The 17693-nt window shown below is 43.7% G+C and overlaps 1 protein-coding gene across 1 annotated transcript in view; it reads right to left on the reverse strand.

Annotated features, from left to right (window-relative positions):
* Window positions 1-712: 712 nt before the first annotated feature.
* The window catches only part of PPP1R27 (protein phosphatase 1 regulatory subunit 27), a 37845-nt gene continuing 20864 nt past the window's right edge, over window positions 713-17693 (reverse strand). The window contains 1 exon segment of the mRNA XM_073588197.1: window positions 713-2878. Coding sequence (XP_073444298.1) covers window positions 2755-2878 — 124 coding nt within the window. The 3' untranslated portion in view covers window positions 713-2754.

Here is a 17693-nt window from a genome sequence, read left to right on the forward strand (position 1 = left end):
GGATGCTGCTGTCAATATATTTAAAAAACCTTTTCATATACCCTATTATCCTGTCCCCTTTTCAGGCATGAGCAGCCAATCCTACGTTTTGAGTAAAATGAGTGATAGGATATCTTTATTCCCTTCATCACTGGATGCATCAGACCATGACTTATCACCAGAGATGGACCTCATATGGCATAAGCTTGAGAGCAGGGCCCTCACGCCTCTTGGTATCTGTAGAATAATGTGTTAAGGGGGTTTAACACATAGCGATATTGCTAGCACGTCACCGATTTTGTGATGTTATAGCGATATCGCTATGTGTGATACCTCTACCGGCTCCCCCGCTGTCCATCACTGATCACGCGAGAATGTCCGGCTCCATTTCTCGTCGTCCGCTTCCTGCTGTGACGACGAGTGACACGTGGAGGCGGGCGGGAGGACGTCAGCATTGCTGTGTGTGTGAAAGGTGAGTATCGTGCGCTGTGTCGCTGCTGCATCGCTGTGAGGTCTGCCTGTGTGGCAGCTCACTAGCGACCATTTAGCGATGCACCAGCGATCCTGACCGGGTCAGATCGCTGGTGTATCGCTAAATCTAAAAGGGCCTTTAGTCTGTAATGTCTTTACTGTCTGTACAAGTCCCCTCTGTAATGTAAAGTGCTGTGGAATATGTTGGCGCTATAGAAACAAAAATTATTATATTTATCCAGTAAATGAAATGGCCATTACATTCTGTTACCATCTTTTTTTTAATTGTTTTTCCTACACAGACAATGTATGAAGACACCAGTATACACATTGTCACAATGCAGTCTGTTCTGGATTCAGCAGGGTGCACACGTACGCAGATTTATTGAAATAAAAATGATATATTTGTAACCAAACAAAAAAATTTTTCCAGGTTTTGAGTCTTTTGTTACTTACAAATAGCTATAAAATAAAACGTTAGAAATAGTCACTTTACAAAATACTTTTACAGTAGTAATAACCCACACACCATTAGATGAGTTAGTTCAGCTTCACGTTGAGCTTGACATCAACTTCTCCAGGACTTCAAGTGGAATAACGCATTCACCTAATTCGAAGAGCAAACTGAGGAACATGTGATATCAGCATGAAACACTTCAGAGTTTGGGATATGTATATGTAATACCTTTAAACCCACCACTCCCCTGTTTGGGAGAGGCAACCACACCGCCATAGTGATTGGATCCCTACTACCTGCAGTCTTCACTAACGGCAGATCCTTAGATGCCTGTTTATATAGATTGTGTATGGACTTGTATGCACTGATCTCCCAATGGTTGTGGCCTCAGGCAGACAGACTTATCATTGAATTATGTCAGTGTGATATGTAGCAGAGAATTTAAAGATATTTTATAAAAAATATTTTATGCAATTAATGTTTACATATTTTAAAATTTAAACAAAAATAAATTATATGTACACATCAGTCCTTTACTGTCCTAATCCACACCAAATAATATTTACCCTTTAATTATTTTAAACCTTTAAAGCACCAGAAATATTAAGTATAAAGCCTTAAGTGCCCTAAGCATGAGCAATATTACATGAACTACTGCACTATATTAGAACAAAGACATTGAAGGAGGATTAGGATGTTTGCTTGTGTAACATATGGATTTCTACCCTTTCTAAAGTACATCATACACTTCCTAGCTCCACTGCTCCCAGCGGCGCCTTCCCTTTTCCCAGGATCTTGTTTCACATGCTGGGCATCATTCAGGGAGTAGTGGACTAGCAAAGAAGACATGGAGGAATTACAACCCAAGGTTATAAATTGTAGCTGAGGGGTATGCAGGTAGCTGTAAATAGTGACAAAGGTGATGAGATGAGAAGGATCATGGGACCTGTAGTACTTCAGACCGATTATCCCATTGACCGCAAGCCCTCGTAGCATAAAAACAAGTGAAATGTACAAGCTGGCATAGCAAAAATGATAATAGGGCATTTTCCCATTTCTCTTGTGACAGCTACCTATTTGGACAGGTGAGTAATTTTGGTTCTGTGGTTTTAGTGGAGTTCTAAATAGTCATTAATATTACTGCGTGTTTTAGTGTGATAGGTGGGTGTTCAGATCTGGAGATTTGATACGGTTGCCATGTGTGTTTGGTCACTTATTTTAAGTCATATATAGGGTTTACATATGAGAGGATATAGAATGGTCAATGGATGTATTATCCCAAATGTGACCGGTACCGCAGAATTAGACATGAAGGTATTTTTTTTGGTTGCGCCATCCCATTTGTATGGCTAGAGATATTTTTATGTCTATGGCCACCTTAGTTTTCTGCAGATATTCTACACAAATCTGAACCTGTTATTTTAATCTGAAGTCACATAGAACCTAAGCACATGGTTATATATAAATCTATATACATTTCAAGACACTTTAGTACGGAGAGCACAATCATACACAGCCCTGTACATGATGAATGGGACAGTGATCTGTCTCCTTCCTAGCACCTCCAAGGAGAGCCTCTTCTGTACCAGCGAAATGTCTACAGATGGCCACCAGCTCCCACAGGGAATCCAAACGGGTTTCCACATGGCAGTAAAGATTAATGTTGCTCTGTCACCACGCTGTCCAGTATTTGTGTGACTAGCTGGACTTGAAACTCCCTAGGCATGAGATAGATTGAGAAGGTGAGAGCTTAGGAGGGAATCTCAACAGTCTGCATTCTCTCACCTCAAAGGATCAGCAAAGGTTAAAAATGCCCACCCTGCTGGGGCTAGGATACAGGTCAAAGGTCAATCGCCCTCCTTTTTCGAGAATAACTGGACTAGCTCCTCGCAGTCAGAGTCTATCAGTTCACATGGCTTCTCTCCTTCACTGTTCACAACATCTTTTTCAGCTCCAAGGGATAGTAAGTACCTAGGTGGAGACAAAGATTTTGGTGGAGACATGTCATATATGGATATACAGTTAGCTCCCATCGGTAGTGCACAGGATGAGATGTGGCAGTAATTGGTTAGTGTCCTCTATTAGTGGTGGAGAAAGTCGTCCAAATCAAGAAACCACTAAGATCATTTAGAGAGCTTCTTCACCAGTTAGTGCACACTTACATAGTTTATTTCTTTACTAGACGTGTATTTTTCTTGCCAAAAATGTGAGAATTCCTATTTTTCTTATTATGGAACCTGATCATAATTTCACCAAAATTAACCAGGGCCCAAAATAGAGTCTTATGAAGGTGTCCCAATACAGCAGTCTGGGTGAAATGACTTAACACCAATGCTGCCAAGTTCTTTGTCCTATTCTTTGCTGCCAGCACAACCGTCAGTACAACCGAGCTGATCAGCTGGCTCATGCCTGACCGTCATGTCACTAGGGATACACTGCTTTACAAACAGTCTGTTAATAGGGTTTTCATGCACATCCCTGAATCTCAAATTACTCAGCTCAAGGCAGATTTGCCACCGAACTGAGGGCAGATAAAGGGCATTGAGGCTTGGCCGGACTTAAGCTATAAATTTCCCTGCCTATCACTTCTACATTAGCCATAATGCACAATAATTGCAGATGCAGTTCCAAATTAAAGGGATTATCGCAAATAGACAATCCTTTTTCAGAATCAAGCTGTCCTAGTGATCAAGTAATTCCACTAGTGGCAGCAATGTTCAGCTACCCATTTTGCCTTCATGTAGATACATGACAGATGATGTGGTACATGGATGTGCCAAGTCTGCCAGAGTGAAAACTGCTATTTACCCCTATGGTACATCCTGTTTCATCCTTTCATGGTGTCAGTGCATACAGGTATGTGATAAAGCATAGGTCGTAAATAAAAGGCTTGCTTTCTACAGTAGGATAAGTGACTTAACACCTCATTGTAAACATGATATATATGGGTGAAATAAGTATTGAAAATGCCAACAGTTTTCTAAGTAAATATATTTGAAAATGGGCTATTGACATAAAATTCTTACCAGATGTCGGTAACAACCCATTCAATCCACACATGAAAAGAAATCAAACCATAGAAGTCCATAAAATAAGTTATGTGTAATTATGAGAAATGACAGCGGAAAAAAGAATTGAACACATGAATAAAGAGGTGCAAAAACCCATGGAAAATAATGACACCGGCTGAAATCTAACAGTAATTAGAAAGCAATCCTACCACTTAGTGAAAAATAATTTCAGCTGGTTCAACTGATGGCCTATAAAAAAGTGTCGCATTACCAAGGTGCCACACAAGAAACATCTCATGATGGGTAAAACCAGTGAGCGCCTCAAGACCTTTGCAACCTTATTGGTGCAAAATATATTGATGACATTGGTTACCCAATTTCTAAACCACTGAGGGTGCTAATCAGCACTGTTGGAACCATAATCCGAAGTAGAAAGAACATCATTTCACAATAAACTGGTCAAAATTAGGTGCTCATCGCAAAATTTCAGACAGATGAGTGAAAAGAATTACCAGAAGAGTTGTCCAAGAGCCAATGACCACTTGTGGAGAGCTACAGAAAGAATTGGAATTACCAGGTACATTTGTTTCAAAGAAAACTATGAGTAATGCCCTTAACCTCCATAGCCCGTATGCACGCTCACCATGCAAGACTCTATTGCTGAACAAAAAGCATGTTCACTAGCGTTTACAATTTGCTCAACAACATTTAGACAAACCTGTGCAATACTGGGAGAATATAGTCTAGTTAGATGAGACCAAAAATGAACTCTTTGGATGCCATAATACACACCATGTTTGGAGGTCAAAAGGCAGCATATCACCCCAAAACATCATATCAAGAGTGAAGTTTGGAGAGGGGAACAGGATGGTGTGTGGATGTTTTCTAGCATATGGCACTGGCAAATTTCATATAATTGAAGGATGAATGACTGAACAAATATACCAAAATATTCTTGATAAAAATCTGCTGCCATCTATCAGGATGATGAAGGTGAAACATTTCAGCAAGACACTGATCCCAAACACATAGCAAAGGAAACTCTCAATTGGTTTCAGACATGAAAAATAATTGGTTCCAGTGAAAGAAAATAAAGCTGCTAGAATGGCCCAACCAATCACCTGACCTGAATCCAATAGAAAATTTACAGAACGAACTAAAGCTCAAGAGTTCATAGAAGGAGCCCACGGAACCTTCAGGATTTCATGTCAATAACACCTTTAGAAATCTATATATGCTTAGAAAATTGGTGACTTGTTCAATACTTATTTCTCCCACTGTACATGAAACGGCCACAGCCTGCCATTCTGACCTGTTTTAAACAAAAGTTTTTTAACGCCATGGGCGAGTGCCCTTTTCAGATTTGGATTCACTGTTCTGTTACTAGATGTTGAGCACCACCGTTCTGATGTTTATGCAGCTGAATATCGGCATTACAACTGCATGCAAAGCAGTCCTTAGATTGTTTTAAAGTGACTAGTAGCAGTGCCAATTGTTTCTATGGGATTGACTTATTCGTCACTTCCTAAAGTACTGTCTGTAGCTTGAATGCCCATGTTATTAAGTCTCCCATACAGCCTTATGACCCTGCTCCTGGTGATGTCCCATGCACTGAACACGTGGGTATCTCCATTTTGCTGAAATACGGTTTCTCACACATCACAAGCCTCTTGTCTCCACTGCTCCTTGGCTCAGGTTAGATTTGGTTTCCCACTGTAGGCAGCTGGTAATGCAGAGTTTTAGATTATGAGCATCAGTGGAGACAATGATGGGTCTGTAAAGCACTGTGGAATTAATGTCGCTAATGCTATATATGATAACTGTAAACCTCAAAACAACAACACTCTACAAAGCAGTGCAAGATAATGAAAATTATTCCGTATAATGTATTTTGGCATCATCTGTTAAGCTTTCAGGCATATATAAGTTGTTTTTTTTATAAGCTTGGAAAAACCCCTTTAATGGGTATATTCCAAATGAAAGAAGTTGTAACTTGTTGACTGATGGGGTCCAACCCCTGGGATACCCTCTGATCGCCAGATGAGGCATTTTTGTATTCCTGTTAGAATGGAATGTCAGTATACATGCACAACTGTGACTCCAATCATTCTCTATTATTGGAGCACTGTGCACCACGGCTTTATTAGGGAATGAATGGCAGTCAAGCATGGGCACTGGCTGCTCCATTTTCATGAGGATAAAAGTGCCCCATTCTGGCAATCTGTGGAGTCCCAGTGCTTGGACTACAAACAGCTGTCTGTGGATGGATACCTGGCCTTGGTATTTCCCTTGTCATATCTGTAAACTCGTAAAGAGCTGGATATTGACTTAAAGGGCCACTTAATATGGTGGTTTCCGAAAGTAGCCACTCCTTGGCTGGGTCCTTCCCTGGAGGAAGATCTGGCTAGTCCAGTGTTTGAGACTCTTAAGCCCCCGTTACACACTGCGATATCGCTAGCAATATCGCTGTAAAGTCACCAATTTTGTGACGTTGCAGCGATATTGCTAGTGATATCGCTGCATGTGGTACTTACCTCCGACCGGCTCCTCCGCTGGTTATCGCTGATCGCGCGAGAAGCTCCTGGACCATTCCTCGTCGGTCACTTCCTGCGGCGCTTCCTGCTGTGACGACGAGCAACGCGTGGAGCCAGGCGGGAGGACGCAGGATCGCCTAGTGTGACAGGTAAGTAGCGACCCCCGTCCCCAGCGATGTCGCTGGTGAGATCTGCCTGTGTGGCAGCTCACTAGCGACCACTTAGCGATGCACCAGTGATCCTGACCGCGTCATATCACTGGTCGGGATCGCTGGTGAGTTGCTAGGTTTAACGGTACCCTTAAATGAGGCTCCACGGACTTTATTTGCACTTTCATTAGGTGATAAGTTCTTCCAATCAGAATAACTCTATAACACTGAAAACTGATATCTTGACTGTCTGTGTGTGAATGCACATGTCCATGTTCAAGTGGACAGCACAAGGATGGCATCTGTGTTCTTCTGTCCGTTTGTATCCCAGAATCTAACATTAGAATTGGTGACTTGGCTCCATAAATCAAACCAGACTCAGATATGTTTTTTTTCTTGCATCCCATTAGAAAAAAAATGGCATGTGAAAAGGCACATAAACTGATACATGTCTGTGTGCAATACTTAAAGGGGTTTTCCCATCTCCAAAATCCTATCCCAATATGTAGTAGGTGTAATAATAATATTGGTGAATACCGCCAATTAGAAATGTACAGTAGTATAGTTATTCTGATTCTCTATGCCTCTTTCCTCATGTGCAGGCATTGCAGGACCTTAGGTATCCATAGTTCCAATCAATGATATAGTGACAGTTATCTAGTTGTTAGTGGTCATGACTATGGAAACCTAAGGTCCTGCAATACCTGCACTTGAGGAAAGAGACATAGTCAGAAAAACTATACTATGTTTCTAATTGTAGGAATTTGCTATATTATTATTATTCCACATATCGGGATAGGATGTTGGAGATGGGAACACCCCTTTAAGATTAAAAAATAAAAGCACAATGTCGTAAAATTAGTTTTTAAAAAGATATTCTGGCTGTCTATTGTTGGCCAGTGTGACACTTTTATAGAGGTACTGGAACTTTAGTTAGACTGTAGCATATGGTTATCTTCAAATGAGCTGTCTGCACCTCTGGTAGAAAGGAATCTGTGATAAAATGGACGTGGCCCACAAGATGGCACTATACAACTAGAGCTATGTCTACTCTGCATTAACCTGATTTACTTGGAGCAGGGGGAGGGAATACCAGCAGGCATTTTAAGACACAGAAAGGTATGCACAGCCTATTCTTGAAATGACGACTGCTCTTAAGCAGAAGACTATCATGTGAGGCAGAGGAGAGAGGACAGAACAAGCCCAGCACATAATCTTTTCCTCTTGCAGCATGTGAAGGTGTCTTTCCAGCATTGCACGCGTTTCTAATTAATCCCTCCGAATACATTTGTCATATTAAATGATACCATAACATTGCTTGAAATATCTCCATGACTGAGATTAGAAACATTGGCCCGGGGTTTCATCAAAGTGTTTTTGCTAGAAATCTAGACATAAACCACTTTAAAAAGTTGCAAAAATTTTTCGATACAGGTCATCTGATTCATGAGCTGTGACATTGTTTACATCAGAAATGTTACTCCAGCCATTGACTAGAGTAAGTTTTCTGGCGAGGCACACCACTTTTTATATGAATCAATATTGTCTAACTCCACCATTCCCTACTGATGTGAACAACGTTGGTCTTCATGAGTCAGTGCCACTGTATTTAGAATATTGCCATGCTGCATTCTTGTCTACTCCAAATAAAATGCAAATTCAGCTTTATGCAGAAAAGCTGGGGTGTGTCTGACAAATTGGTAACTAGGAACATGCTGCCTAGCAACCATAATGTGGTTTAGCAATGTGTGCTTAGTAACCAGTTTACCTCAGATAACTCAGGCCTTCTTAGTCCCTTAGTTTCACATTAATTGGTCATTTCAAGATCAATATATTCATTTTTCGCACACAAATAAAAAAATAAGGTACATATACTACATAACACTATATCTGTTGTTGCCCCACACTCACCACATTCAGCATCTGATTATGAGTAAATTTGTGGGCTCCAAGGCAAAATCTACAACAAGGTCTCCAACTATCACAGGCCTTTAATATTAATAGTCTTTTCATATGGGCCAAAGGGACCTTTTGGGCCCCATTAGGCTCCTGGGCTAGGGTACGATTGCAATCCCTGCTCCTGCTATAGTTACGCCCCTGCTCCTACTATAGTCACGCCCCTGCTCCTACTATAGTTACGCCCCTGCTCCTGCTATAGTTACGCCCCTGCTCCTGCTATAGTCACGCCCCTGCTCCTACTATAGTTACGCCCCTGCTCCTACTATAGTTACGCCCCTGCTCCTACTATAGTTACGCCCCTGCTCCTACTATAGTTACGCCCCTGCTCCTACTATAGTTACGCCCCTGCTCCTGCTATAGTCACGCCCCTGCTCCTACTATAGTTACGCCCCTGCTCCTACTATAGTTACGCCCCTGCTCCTACTATAGTTACGCCCCTGCTCCTACTATAGTTACGCCCCTGCTCCTACTATAGTTACGCCCCTGCTCCTACTATAGGTACGCCTCTGCTCCTACTAGAGTTACGCCCCTGCTCCTTACTATAGTTACGTCCCTGCTCCTACTATAGTTACGCCCCTGCTCCTACTATAGTTACGCCCCTGCTCCTACTATAGGTACGCCACTGCTCCTACTATAGTTACGCCCCTGCTCCTACTATAGTTAAGCCCCTGCTCCTACTATAGTTACGCCCCTGCTCCTACTATAGTTACGCCACTGCTCCTACTATAGTTACGCCACTGCTCCTACTATAGTTACGCCTCTGCTCCTACTATAGTTGAGCCCCTGCTCCTACTATAGTTACGCCCCTGCTCCTACTATAGTTACGCCCCTGCTCCTACTATAGTCGCGCCCCTGCTCCTATAGTCGCTCCCCTGCTCCTACTATAGTCACGCCCCTGCTCCTACTATAGTTACGCCCCTGCTCCTACTATAGTTACGCCCCTGCTCCTACTATAGTTACGCCCCTGCTCCTACTATAGTTGAGCCCCTGCTCCTACTATAGTTACGCTTCTGCTCCTACTATAGTTACGCCCCTGCTCCTACTATAGTTACGCCCCTGCTCCTACTATAGTTACGCCACTGCTCCTACTATAGTTACGCCCCTGCTCCTACTATAGTTACGCCCCTGCTCCTTCTATAGTTGCGCCCCTGCTCCTACTATAGTTGCGCCCCTGCTGCTAAAATAGTTGCGCCCCTGCTGCTAAAATAGTTACGCCCCTGCTCCTACTATAGTCACGCCCCTGCTCCTACTATAGTCACGCCCCTGCTCCTACTATAGTCGCGCCCCTGCTCCTACTATAGTCGCGCCCCTGCTCCTACTATAGTCTCGCCCCTGCTCCTACTATAGTCACGCCCCTGCTCCTACTATAGTCGCGCCTCTGCTCCTACTATAGTCGCGCCTCTGCTCCTACTATAGTCGCGCCCCTGCTCCTACTATAGTCGCGCCCCTGCTCCTACTATAGTCGCGCCCCTGCTCCTACTATAGTCGCGCCCCTGCTCCTACTATAGTCGCGCCCCTGCTCCTACTATAGTCGCGCCCCTGCTCCTACTATAGTCACGCCCCTGCTCCTACTATAGTCACGGCTCTGCTCCTACTATAGTTACGCCCCTGCTCCTACTATAATTACGCCCCTGCATGTCATCATTCTGAAATGGCATCAATGTGGCTTTGTGACACAATCGCTGTGACGTCACTGCCCATGGCTCAGCCATACTAACATTTGCTCTTTATGTGCACTAAGCTAGGAATGGCTCAGTCAGTTGTTTATGTCACTCAGATGTGACCCAGATGGATGTTATGACTATGATTGATTCTAGATGATAGTTCAAAAGGTAAGGGTGCATTTACACTGAAAGATTATCGTTCACCAAGAACACTCTTTCCACTATAATCTTTCGGTGTAAACAGGCTATCACCCAATGAATGAGCAAAACCCTTGTACATAGGGTGAAATGATCTTTTACACATCATCTATCAAAGGGTTACTGTGACAGTGTAGAGCCAGAAGATCAGCGTCTGATTGCTCCTACTCTGGCGCTGAGAAGAAGCATTTTGCCTTCATTTTAATGGTGTTTATTCCTTTTAAGGAACTCTGAGCTTACAGCTGAGCCGAGTTAGCCATTGTCTTCCCATTTATAATCTGGGCTAGTGATGGGTCATTCGCGAACGATACGAGACAAAGAGCCGGCTGCCTTCTGTGAACGATGGGAGCCGACACCCCAATGAGAGCCACTAAATTCCCTGAATGGCTCTCACTGGATGTAAAATCCCGATGTTCGGCAGATGTAACGCCGCCCACCTGAGAAACTCCACCCACTCATCAATTTAATTGGCTGCTAGCAAGTGGGCGGAGTTTTGTCATAGGTGGGCAGGGTTTCGGCTGCATTATGTCAGCATAAATATGTGTTCACATATTTTGAACACATATTTAATAGCGATCCATTTAGGATCCGAAAAGAACCGGCTCTTTTGGTGAGTGGAGCCATGAGAGCCAGATCACCAAAAAGAGCCGGACTGCCCATCACTAATCTGGGCTCTGATACAAATCCATGTCAGAGCTAGCATTAGCAGCATGGCTTCAGGAGGGAGAGGTGTTGATAAGAGAAGGAGTGTTGGAGGAGTTATCTGTGACTGTTGCATGGTTTGTAAGTATGGTCATTCCCTTCCCTTCTCTACTTTTGCTTATTCCCCATCTTCCACTCCCACTGCATTCCTCAGTTATTCATGAGTGAATGTTTTGTATGCCTGGAGTTTTCTGCTAACACTTGTTCGTGTAGCCTTGTTTGTCGGGTTGGTGTACTGTGGTGCATAATAGCACTCCTCTTCCCTGGGTGGGAGAAGAGAACATACTGAGCGCTAACTGAGGAGATAAGGCAAGGGTGGAGGCACCAGCATTTTCACCTTCAGAAGTATCCCGGTGAATAGGCTGAGCTAGGGCGCCCCCTAGTGGAAAGGTCAGGGATGAAGCCCCTGGTCCCGGGTCACCTGACAGCTGTGTTGTGTTATTAGCTCTGACCTTAACCATCTGATCCATTATGGATCCAATCACTACTCTTACAGAGCAACTGCAGCAGCTCAGTCTGGAGGTGGCAGATTTATGCACAGTTGCTTTGCAGCACCCAAATACATCTGGTGTGGGATTTACATCTCTCAGGCAAACCGTAGCGAAGCCCATGATCGCTTTGCCTGACAGGTTCTCTGTGGGGCGTGACAAGTTTGCTGTGTTCATGGAGGCCTGCAAACCATACTTCAGGCTATGTCCTGTTTCCTCAGATTCAGAGGAGCAACGTGTGGGGATAGTAATCTCGCTCCTTCTGGAAGACCCACAAGCATGGGCATTTTCTATCCTATCTGACTCCCAGTCCCTTCAGATGGTGAAGGAATTTTTACTGGCACTGGACCTTATATGTGAAAAATACTTGGGTATACTAATAGATCACAGACTGAATATGAGTCAACAGTGTGATGCAGCAGCAAAAAAGGCAAATGCAATTCTAGGATGTATTAACAGAAGCATACAGTATAGATCAAGTGTAGTCATTATTGCCCTCTACTCCTCTTTGGTCAGACCTCATCTGGAATACTGTGTCCAGTTTTGGGCACCACATTTTAAGAAAGACATCAACAAACTGGAGCAAGTTCAGAAAAGAGCGACCAGAATGGTGACCGGTCTGCAAACCATGTCTTATAAGGAAAGGTTGCAGGATTTGGGAATGTTTAGCTTGCAAAAGAGAAGACTGAGAGGAGACTTAATAGCTGTCTTCAAATATCTCAAGGGCTGTCACATTGTAGAAGGATCATCTTTATTGTCATTTGCACAAGGAAAGACTAGAAGCAATGGGATGAAACTGAATGGGAGGAGACACAGATTAGATATTAGAAAAAATGTTTTGACAGAGTGATCAATGAGGGGAACAGGCTGCCACGAGAGGTGGTGAGCTTTCCTTTAATAGAAGTCTTCAAACAGAGGCTGGACAGACATCTGTCTGGGATGATTTAGTGAATCCTGCTTTGAGCAGGGGGTTGGACCAGATGGCCCCGGAGGTCCCTTCCAACTCTACGATTCTCTGATTCTATATATGATGACCCCGATCGTGCCTCCTTAGCTGAGTCCACACTGCGCCAACTTCAGCAAGGAGACTGGCCGACAGAGGAGCATTTCTCTGCGTATCGGAGGTGGGCCACGGATACTCAGTGGAATGACCCCACATTCTATATCCTGTTCTGTGAGGGACTTTCAGTAAGGGTAAAGGATGCGTTGGCTCTGTTTGAGACTCCAGTCTCCTTTGAGACAGTCATGTCACTGGCAATGCGGGTTGTTTGCCGTCTTCGCCCGAGACATAGGGAGACACCTCTGGGTACGGGAGGTCTGGGGTCAAGGGAGATCAGTACTGAACCAACTGAGGAACCCATGGAGGTGGGTGTGGAATCTCACTCTGGTAAACTGTCTGTTGTTCAGTGAAAAGGGGAGTGTTCCTACAATGGGAAAAAAAGGGTAATTTCATGGGCATGTGTCCTTCTCAACCACATAGAAAAACAGCCGCCGGAAAACTGGGTGGCTCTGATTGAAGGGAGGTTATCAACCCAGGTGTACTCATCACCTCCATGGGTAGGCCATAATTCTTTCTTCCAGCTGAAATCCACTTGAGTGAGATTAATGTGGATGTGTCTGCATTTCTGGACAGTGGGGCGGGGTTTAATTTGATTTGACCTAGGTTCATCCAGGTCCAAGGCCTCATTCCACATACTCTGTCCAGACCCATACCCATAATCACTATCAACTCCGCCAACTTGAGACAGGGGTATTTTACTCAAGTCGTCCAAAGTTTATATCTTCAGGTGGGCCATGCCCTCTGAAGTAATAGACTTATGTGCTAAAGGGTTTGCCCTCACATGTGGTTCTAGGACTTCCTTGGCTCGCTCTGCACAATCCTGTAGTTGATTGGTGGACTCGGGACATGGTAAAGTGGATTGAGCATTGTCAAGGACACTGCTTGGGTACCTGGCTTGCTAGGGTCTGTGCCAGTCTGTGCTGACATACCTGTCAGATTTTGGGAATGTTTTCTCAGAGCAGGGATGCCAAGAATTTCCTCTCCATCGTCCTTATGAATGCACCATTAATCTCATTCCTGGTACCAAGCTGCCTAAAAGCAGACTATATAATATCTCTGGTCCAGAAAGGCAGGCCATGAATGACTACATTGAGGATAGCCGGGCTAAAGGTCATATCAGACCATTCTCATCCCCCATTGCCGTGGGGATCTTTTTTGTAAAGAAAAAAGATGGGGGGGTTACAGCCATGCTTGGATTTCCGCAAACTCAATACGATCACTGTCCATGATCCTTATCCGCTCCCTTTCATCCCTGACCGCTTTAATCAGATTGTAGGAGCAAAATGGTTCTCAAAAATGGACCTTAGGAGGCATATAATCTCATTCGTAATAATTAAAGAGGGGGATGAGTGGAAAATAGCGTTCAATACGCCTGAGGGACACTATGAGAACTGGTGATGCCTTTTGGGTTGACGAACATGCCAGTCGTCTTTCAACACTTCATAAATTACATCTTTAGTCACCTGGTAGGCAGATTTGTGGTTACCTATCTGGATGACATATTAATTTATTCACCTGACCTTGAGTCACATCAATCCCATGCCAGGCAGGTCTTACATATACTGTCAAACCCCAGGTGTATGTATGTTCTCAGTTGAGGAGAATCCGTTCCTTGGATATGTGTTGTCTTCCACCGATTTTTCCCATGGATCCGTCAAAATTAAGGGCGGTGTTGGATTGGGATCATCCGGAGGATTTGAAGGCATTGCAAAGGTTTTTAGGTTTTGCCAACTGCTAACGTAGTAAACTTTTTGGTAGTAGCCAAACCTCTTATGGATATAACTAGGAAGGGGCCTGACTTCTCCCAGTGGTCCAGTCCTGCCAGGGAAGCATTTGATACGTTGAAGAATTGTTTTTCATATGCTCCGATCCTTATACAACCTGATGTCTCTCAGCCTTTTATCGTTGAGGTCAATGCATCTGACTGCATCTGACCCTACTGTCGCACGGTGCACCTCTTGGTAAATTGCAACCATGTGCTTATTTTTCTAAGAAACCGTCTCCTGCTGAGAAAAATTATGACATTGGTAACAGGCAACTCTTAGCAATCAAATGGGCTTTTGAAGAGTGGTGTCATTTTTTGGAGGGAGCAGTTCATCTGGTTATGGTAATCACGGATCATAAGAATCTGGTATATTTGGAATCTGAAACGTCTAACACTTCGACAGGCAAGTTGGGCATTGTTCTTTACCAGGTTTAACTTTTTTGACACATACTGTATAGGCCGGGGAACAAAAACATTAAGGCTGATGCCTTGTCTTGTTGTTTTCTTTGGGGTGGAAAAATAAGTGTGAACTGGTACCTATTCTTCAAAAAGGAGTTATTATAGTGTCTCTATGCTCCAATTTGGAAAGAAAGGTTGTTGACGCTCAGCGTGACGGCCCTGCTGCCTGTCCAGTTTGTAAATTATTTGTTCCTGTTAATCTTCATCTTAGAGTCTTTAGTGAACATCACGATTTGGTCTTGGCCGGACATCCTGATAATAAAGCCACCACTGATTTACTTACTCTGTGTTTTTGGTGGCTAGTAGACCTTGGACTCACTTGTCTATTGATTTTATCATGGATCTTCCCGTGTCAGCAGGGAATACTGTAATTCTGGTAGTAGAAGATAGATTCAGTAAAAAGTCTCATTTTATCGCTATACCAGCTTTACCAAACACCAAATCCTTGGTGCAAATTTTTGTCAGGGAAAAAGTTAGATCACATGGGATCCTGGCTGATATTGTTTCTAACTGGGGGGTACAGTTTGTTTCCAAGTTTTGGAGGGCATTTTGCACCCGTCTGGGGATCCATCTGTCATTTTCCTCTACGTTTCACCTGCAGTCAAATGGGCAAACTGAATGCGTTAACCAGAATCTGGAAATGTATCTCAGGTGTTTTGTATCTGAAAATCAGGAGGACTGGGTTACTTACCGTTAGCCGAATTCGTTGTAAATAATCGTTATCAGGAATCAACCGATATGTTCCGGTTTTTCGGGGCATATGGGTTCCATCCTCAGTTCAGTTCATTTAATAAAGACCGTCTTTCTGGATTACCTGAAGAGGAACGGTTTTCATCTTCTTTTATGTCCGTATGGCAGGAGGTTATTAATAATTTGAGGAAGATGGGATCCAAATATAAGAGTGTGGCTTATCGGAGATGTTTGGTGGGTACGGACCTGTGTGTTGGTGACTTGGTGTGGTTGTCCTCTAGGAACATTAAGCTGAAGGTTCCGTCTTGGAAACTGGGTCCCAGGTTTATCGGTCCTCATAAGATCGTAGCCATCATCAATCCTGTAGCATTCCGCCTTGCTCTGCCACCTACCTTTAGGATCCATAATGTATTTCATCAATTTCTCCCCAAAAATGCATTGCATCTTCAGTGCCATCACCATTACAGCCATCTTCTGTCATTGTCGGTGTAAACTTGGAGTTTCAGATAGCGAAAATCTTGGATTCTCATATTGTCCGTCGATCACTTCAGTATCTGGTACATTGCAGGGGGTACGGTCCTGAGGAGAGGATGTGGGTACTAGCATCTGATGTTCATGCAGACACGTAGGACACCCCGATAAACCCAATTCTGAGGATCCCTCGGGGGGGTACTTTCATGGGATTACCGCCACAGTGCAGAGCCAGAAGACTGCAGTGTCTGATTGCTCCTACTGCGGCGCTGAGAAGAAGCAATTCTCCTTCATTTTAATGGTGTTTATTCCTTTTGGCAGAACAGGGGTTAATCGGCCATGATAGAAAACTCTGAGCCCAGTTAGCCACTCTCTTCCCCTTTATAATCTGGGTTCTGATGCAATCCATGACAGAGTTAGCATTTGTTGCATGGCTTCAGGAGGGAGAGGAGTTCATATGAGGAGTGTTGGAAGAGTTATCTGTGACTGTTGCGTGGTTTGCAAGTGTGGTAATTCCCGCCCTTCTCTACTTTTGTTTATTCCCCATCCTCCACATATAACAGAGAAAGCCATTTCTCTGTTATATGTGAGTGAATATTTTGTATGCCTGGAATGTTCTATTAACCCTTGTTTGTGTAGCCTTGTTTGTCGGTTTTGAGTATTGCAGTGCACAATAGCGACCCTCTTCCCTGGGTGGGGGAAGAGAACAGGCAGAATGCTAACTAAGGAGATAAGCAAGGGTGGAGGCCCCAGCATCTTCATCTTCAGAAGTATTCCGGGGAATAGGGTGAGCTAGGGCGCCCCCTAGTGGTAGGGTCAGAGAAGGAGCCCCTGGTCCCGGGTCACCCGACAGCTGTGTTGTGACATTATCATTGTTCTCAGGGTGTAAATTCTTCACAGTAGACCTTGGAAATCAAGGTCCAAGAGTCTGAAGAGTGGAGAGACAGACATTCCAAGCTGCTTTGAGGTCTAGAGTGAAGTTTCCACAATCAGTGATGGTTTGGGGAGCCATGTCATCTGCTGGTGTAGGTCCACTGTGTTTTATCAAGCCCAAAGTCAGCACGGCCGTCTACCAGGAAATTTTAGCGCACTTCATGCTTCCCTCTGCCGACAAGTTTTTTGGAGTTGGAAATTTCATTCTCTAGCAGGACCTGGCACCTGTCCATACTATCAAAAGTACCAATACCTGGTTTAGAAACAACAGTATCACTGTGCTTGATTGGCCAGCAAACTCGACTGACCTTAACCCCATAGATCTACAGTTGTGACCAAAAGTATTGACACCCCTGCAATTTTGTCAGATAATACTCAGTTTCTTCCTGAAAATTATTGCAAACACAAATTCTTTGGTATTATTATCTTCATTTAATTTGTCTTAAATGAAAAAACACAAAAAGAATTGTCCTAAAGCCAAATTGGATATAATTCCACACCAAACATAAAAAAGAGGGTGGACAAAAGTATTGGCACTGTTCAAAAAATCATGTGATGCTTCTCTAATTTGTGTAATTAACAGCACCTGTAACTTACCTGTGGCACCTAACAGGTGTTGACAATAACTAAATCACACTTGCAGCCAGTTGACATGGATTAAAGTTGACTCAACCTCTGTCCTGTGTCCTTGTGTGTACCACAT

This window comes from Dendrobates tinctorius, unplaced genomic scaffold (genome assembly GCF_039654945.1).
Source record: "Dendrobates tinctorius isolate UK_male_01 unplaced genomic scaffold, ASM3965494v1 ptg000103l, whole genome shotgun sequence".
Taxonomy (NCBI): domain Eukaryota; kingdom Metazoa; phylum Chordata; class Amphibia; order Anura; family Dendrobatidae; genus Dendrobates; species Dendrobates tinctorius.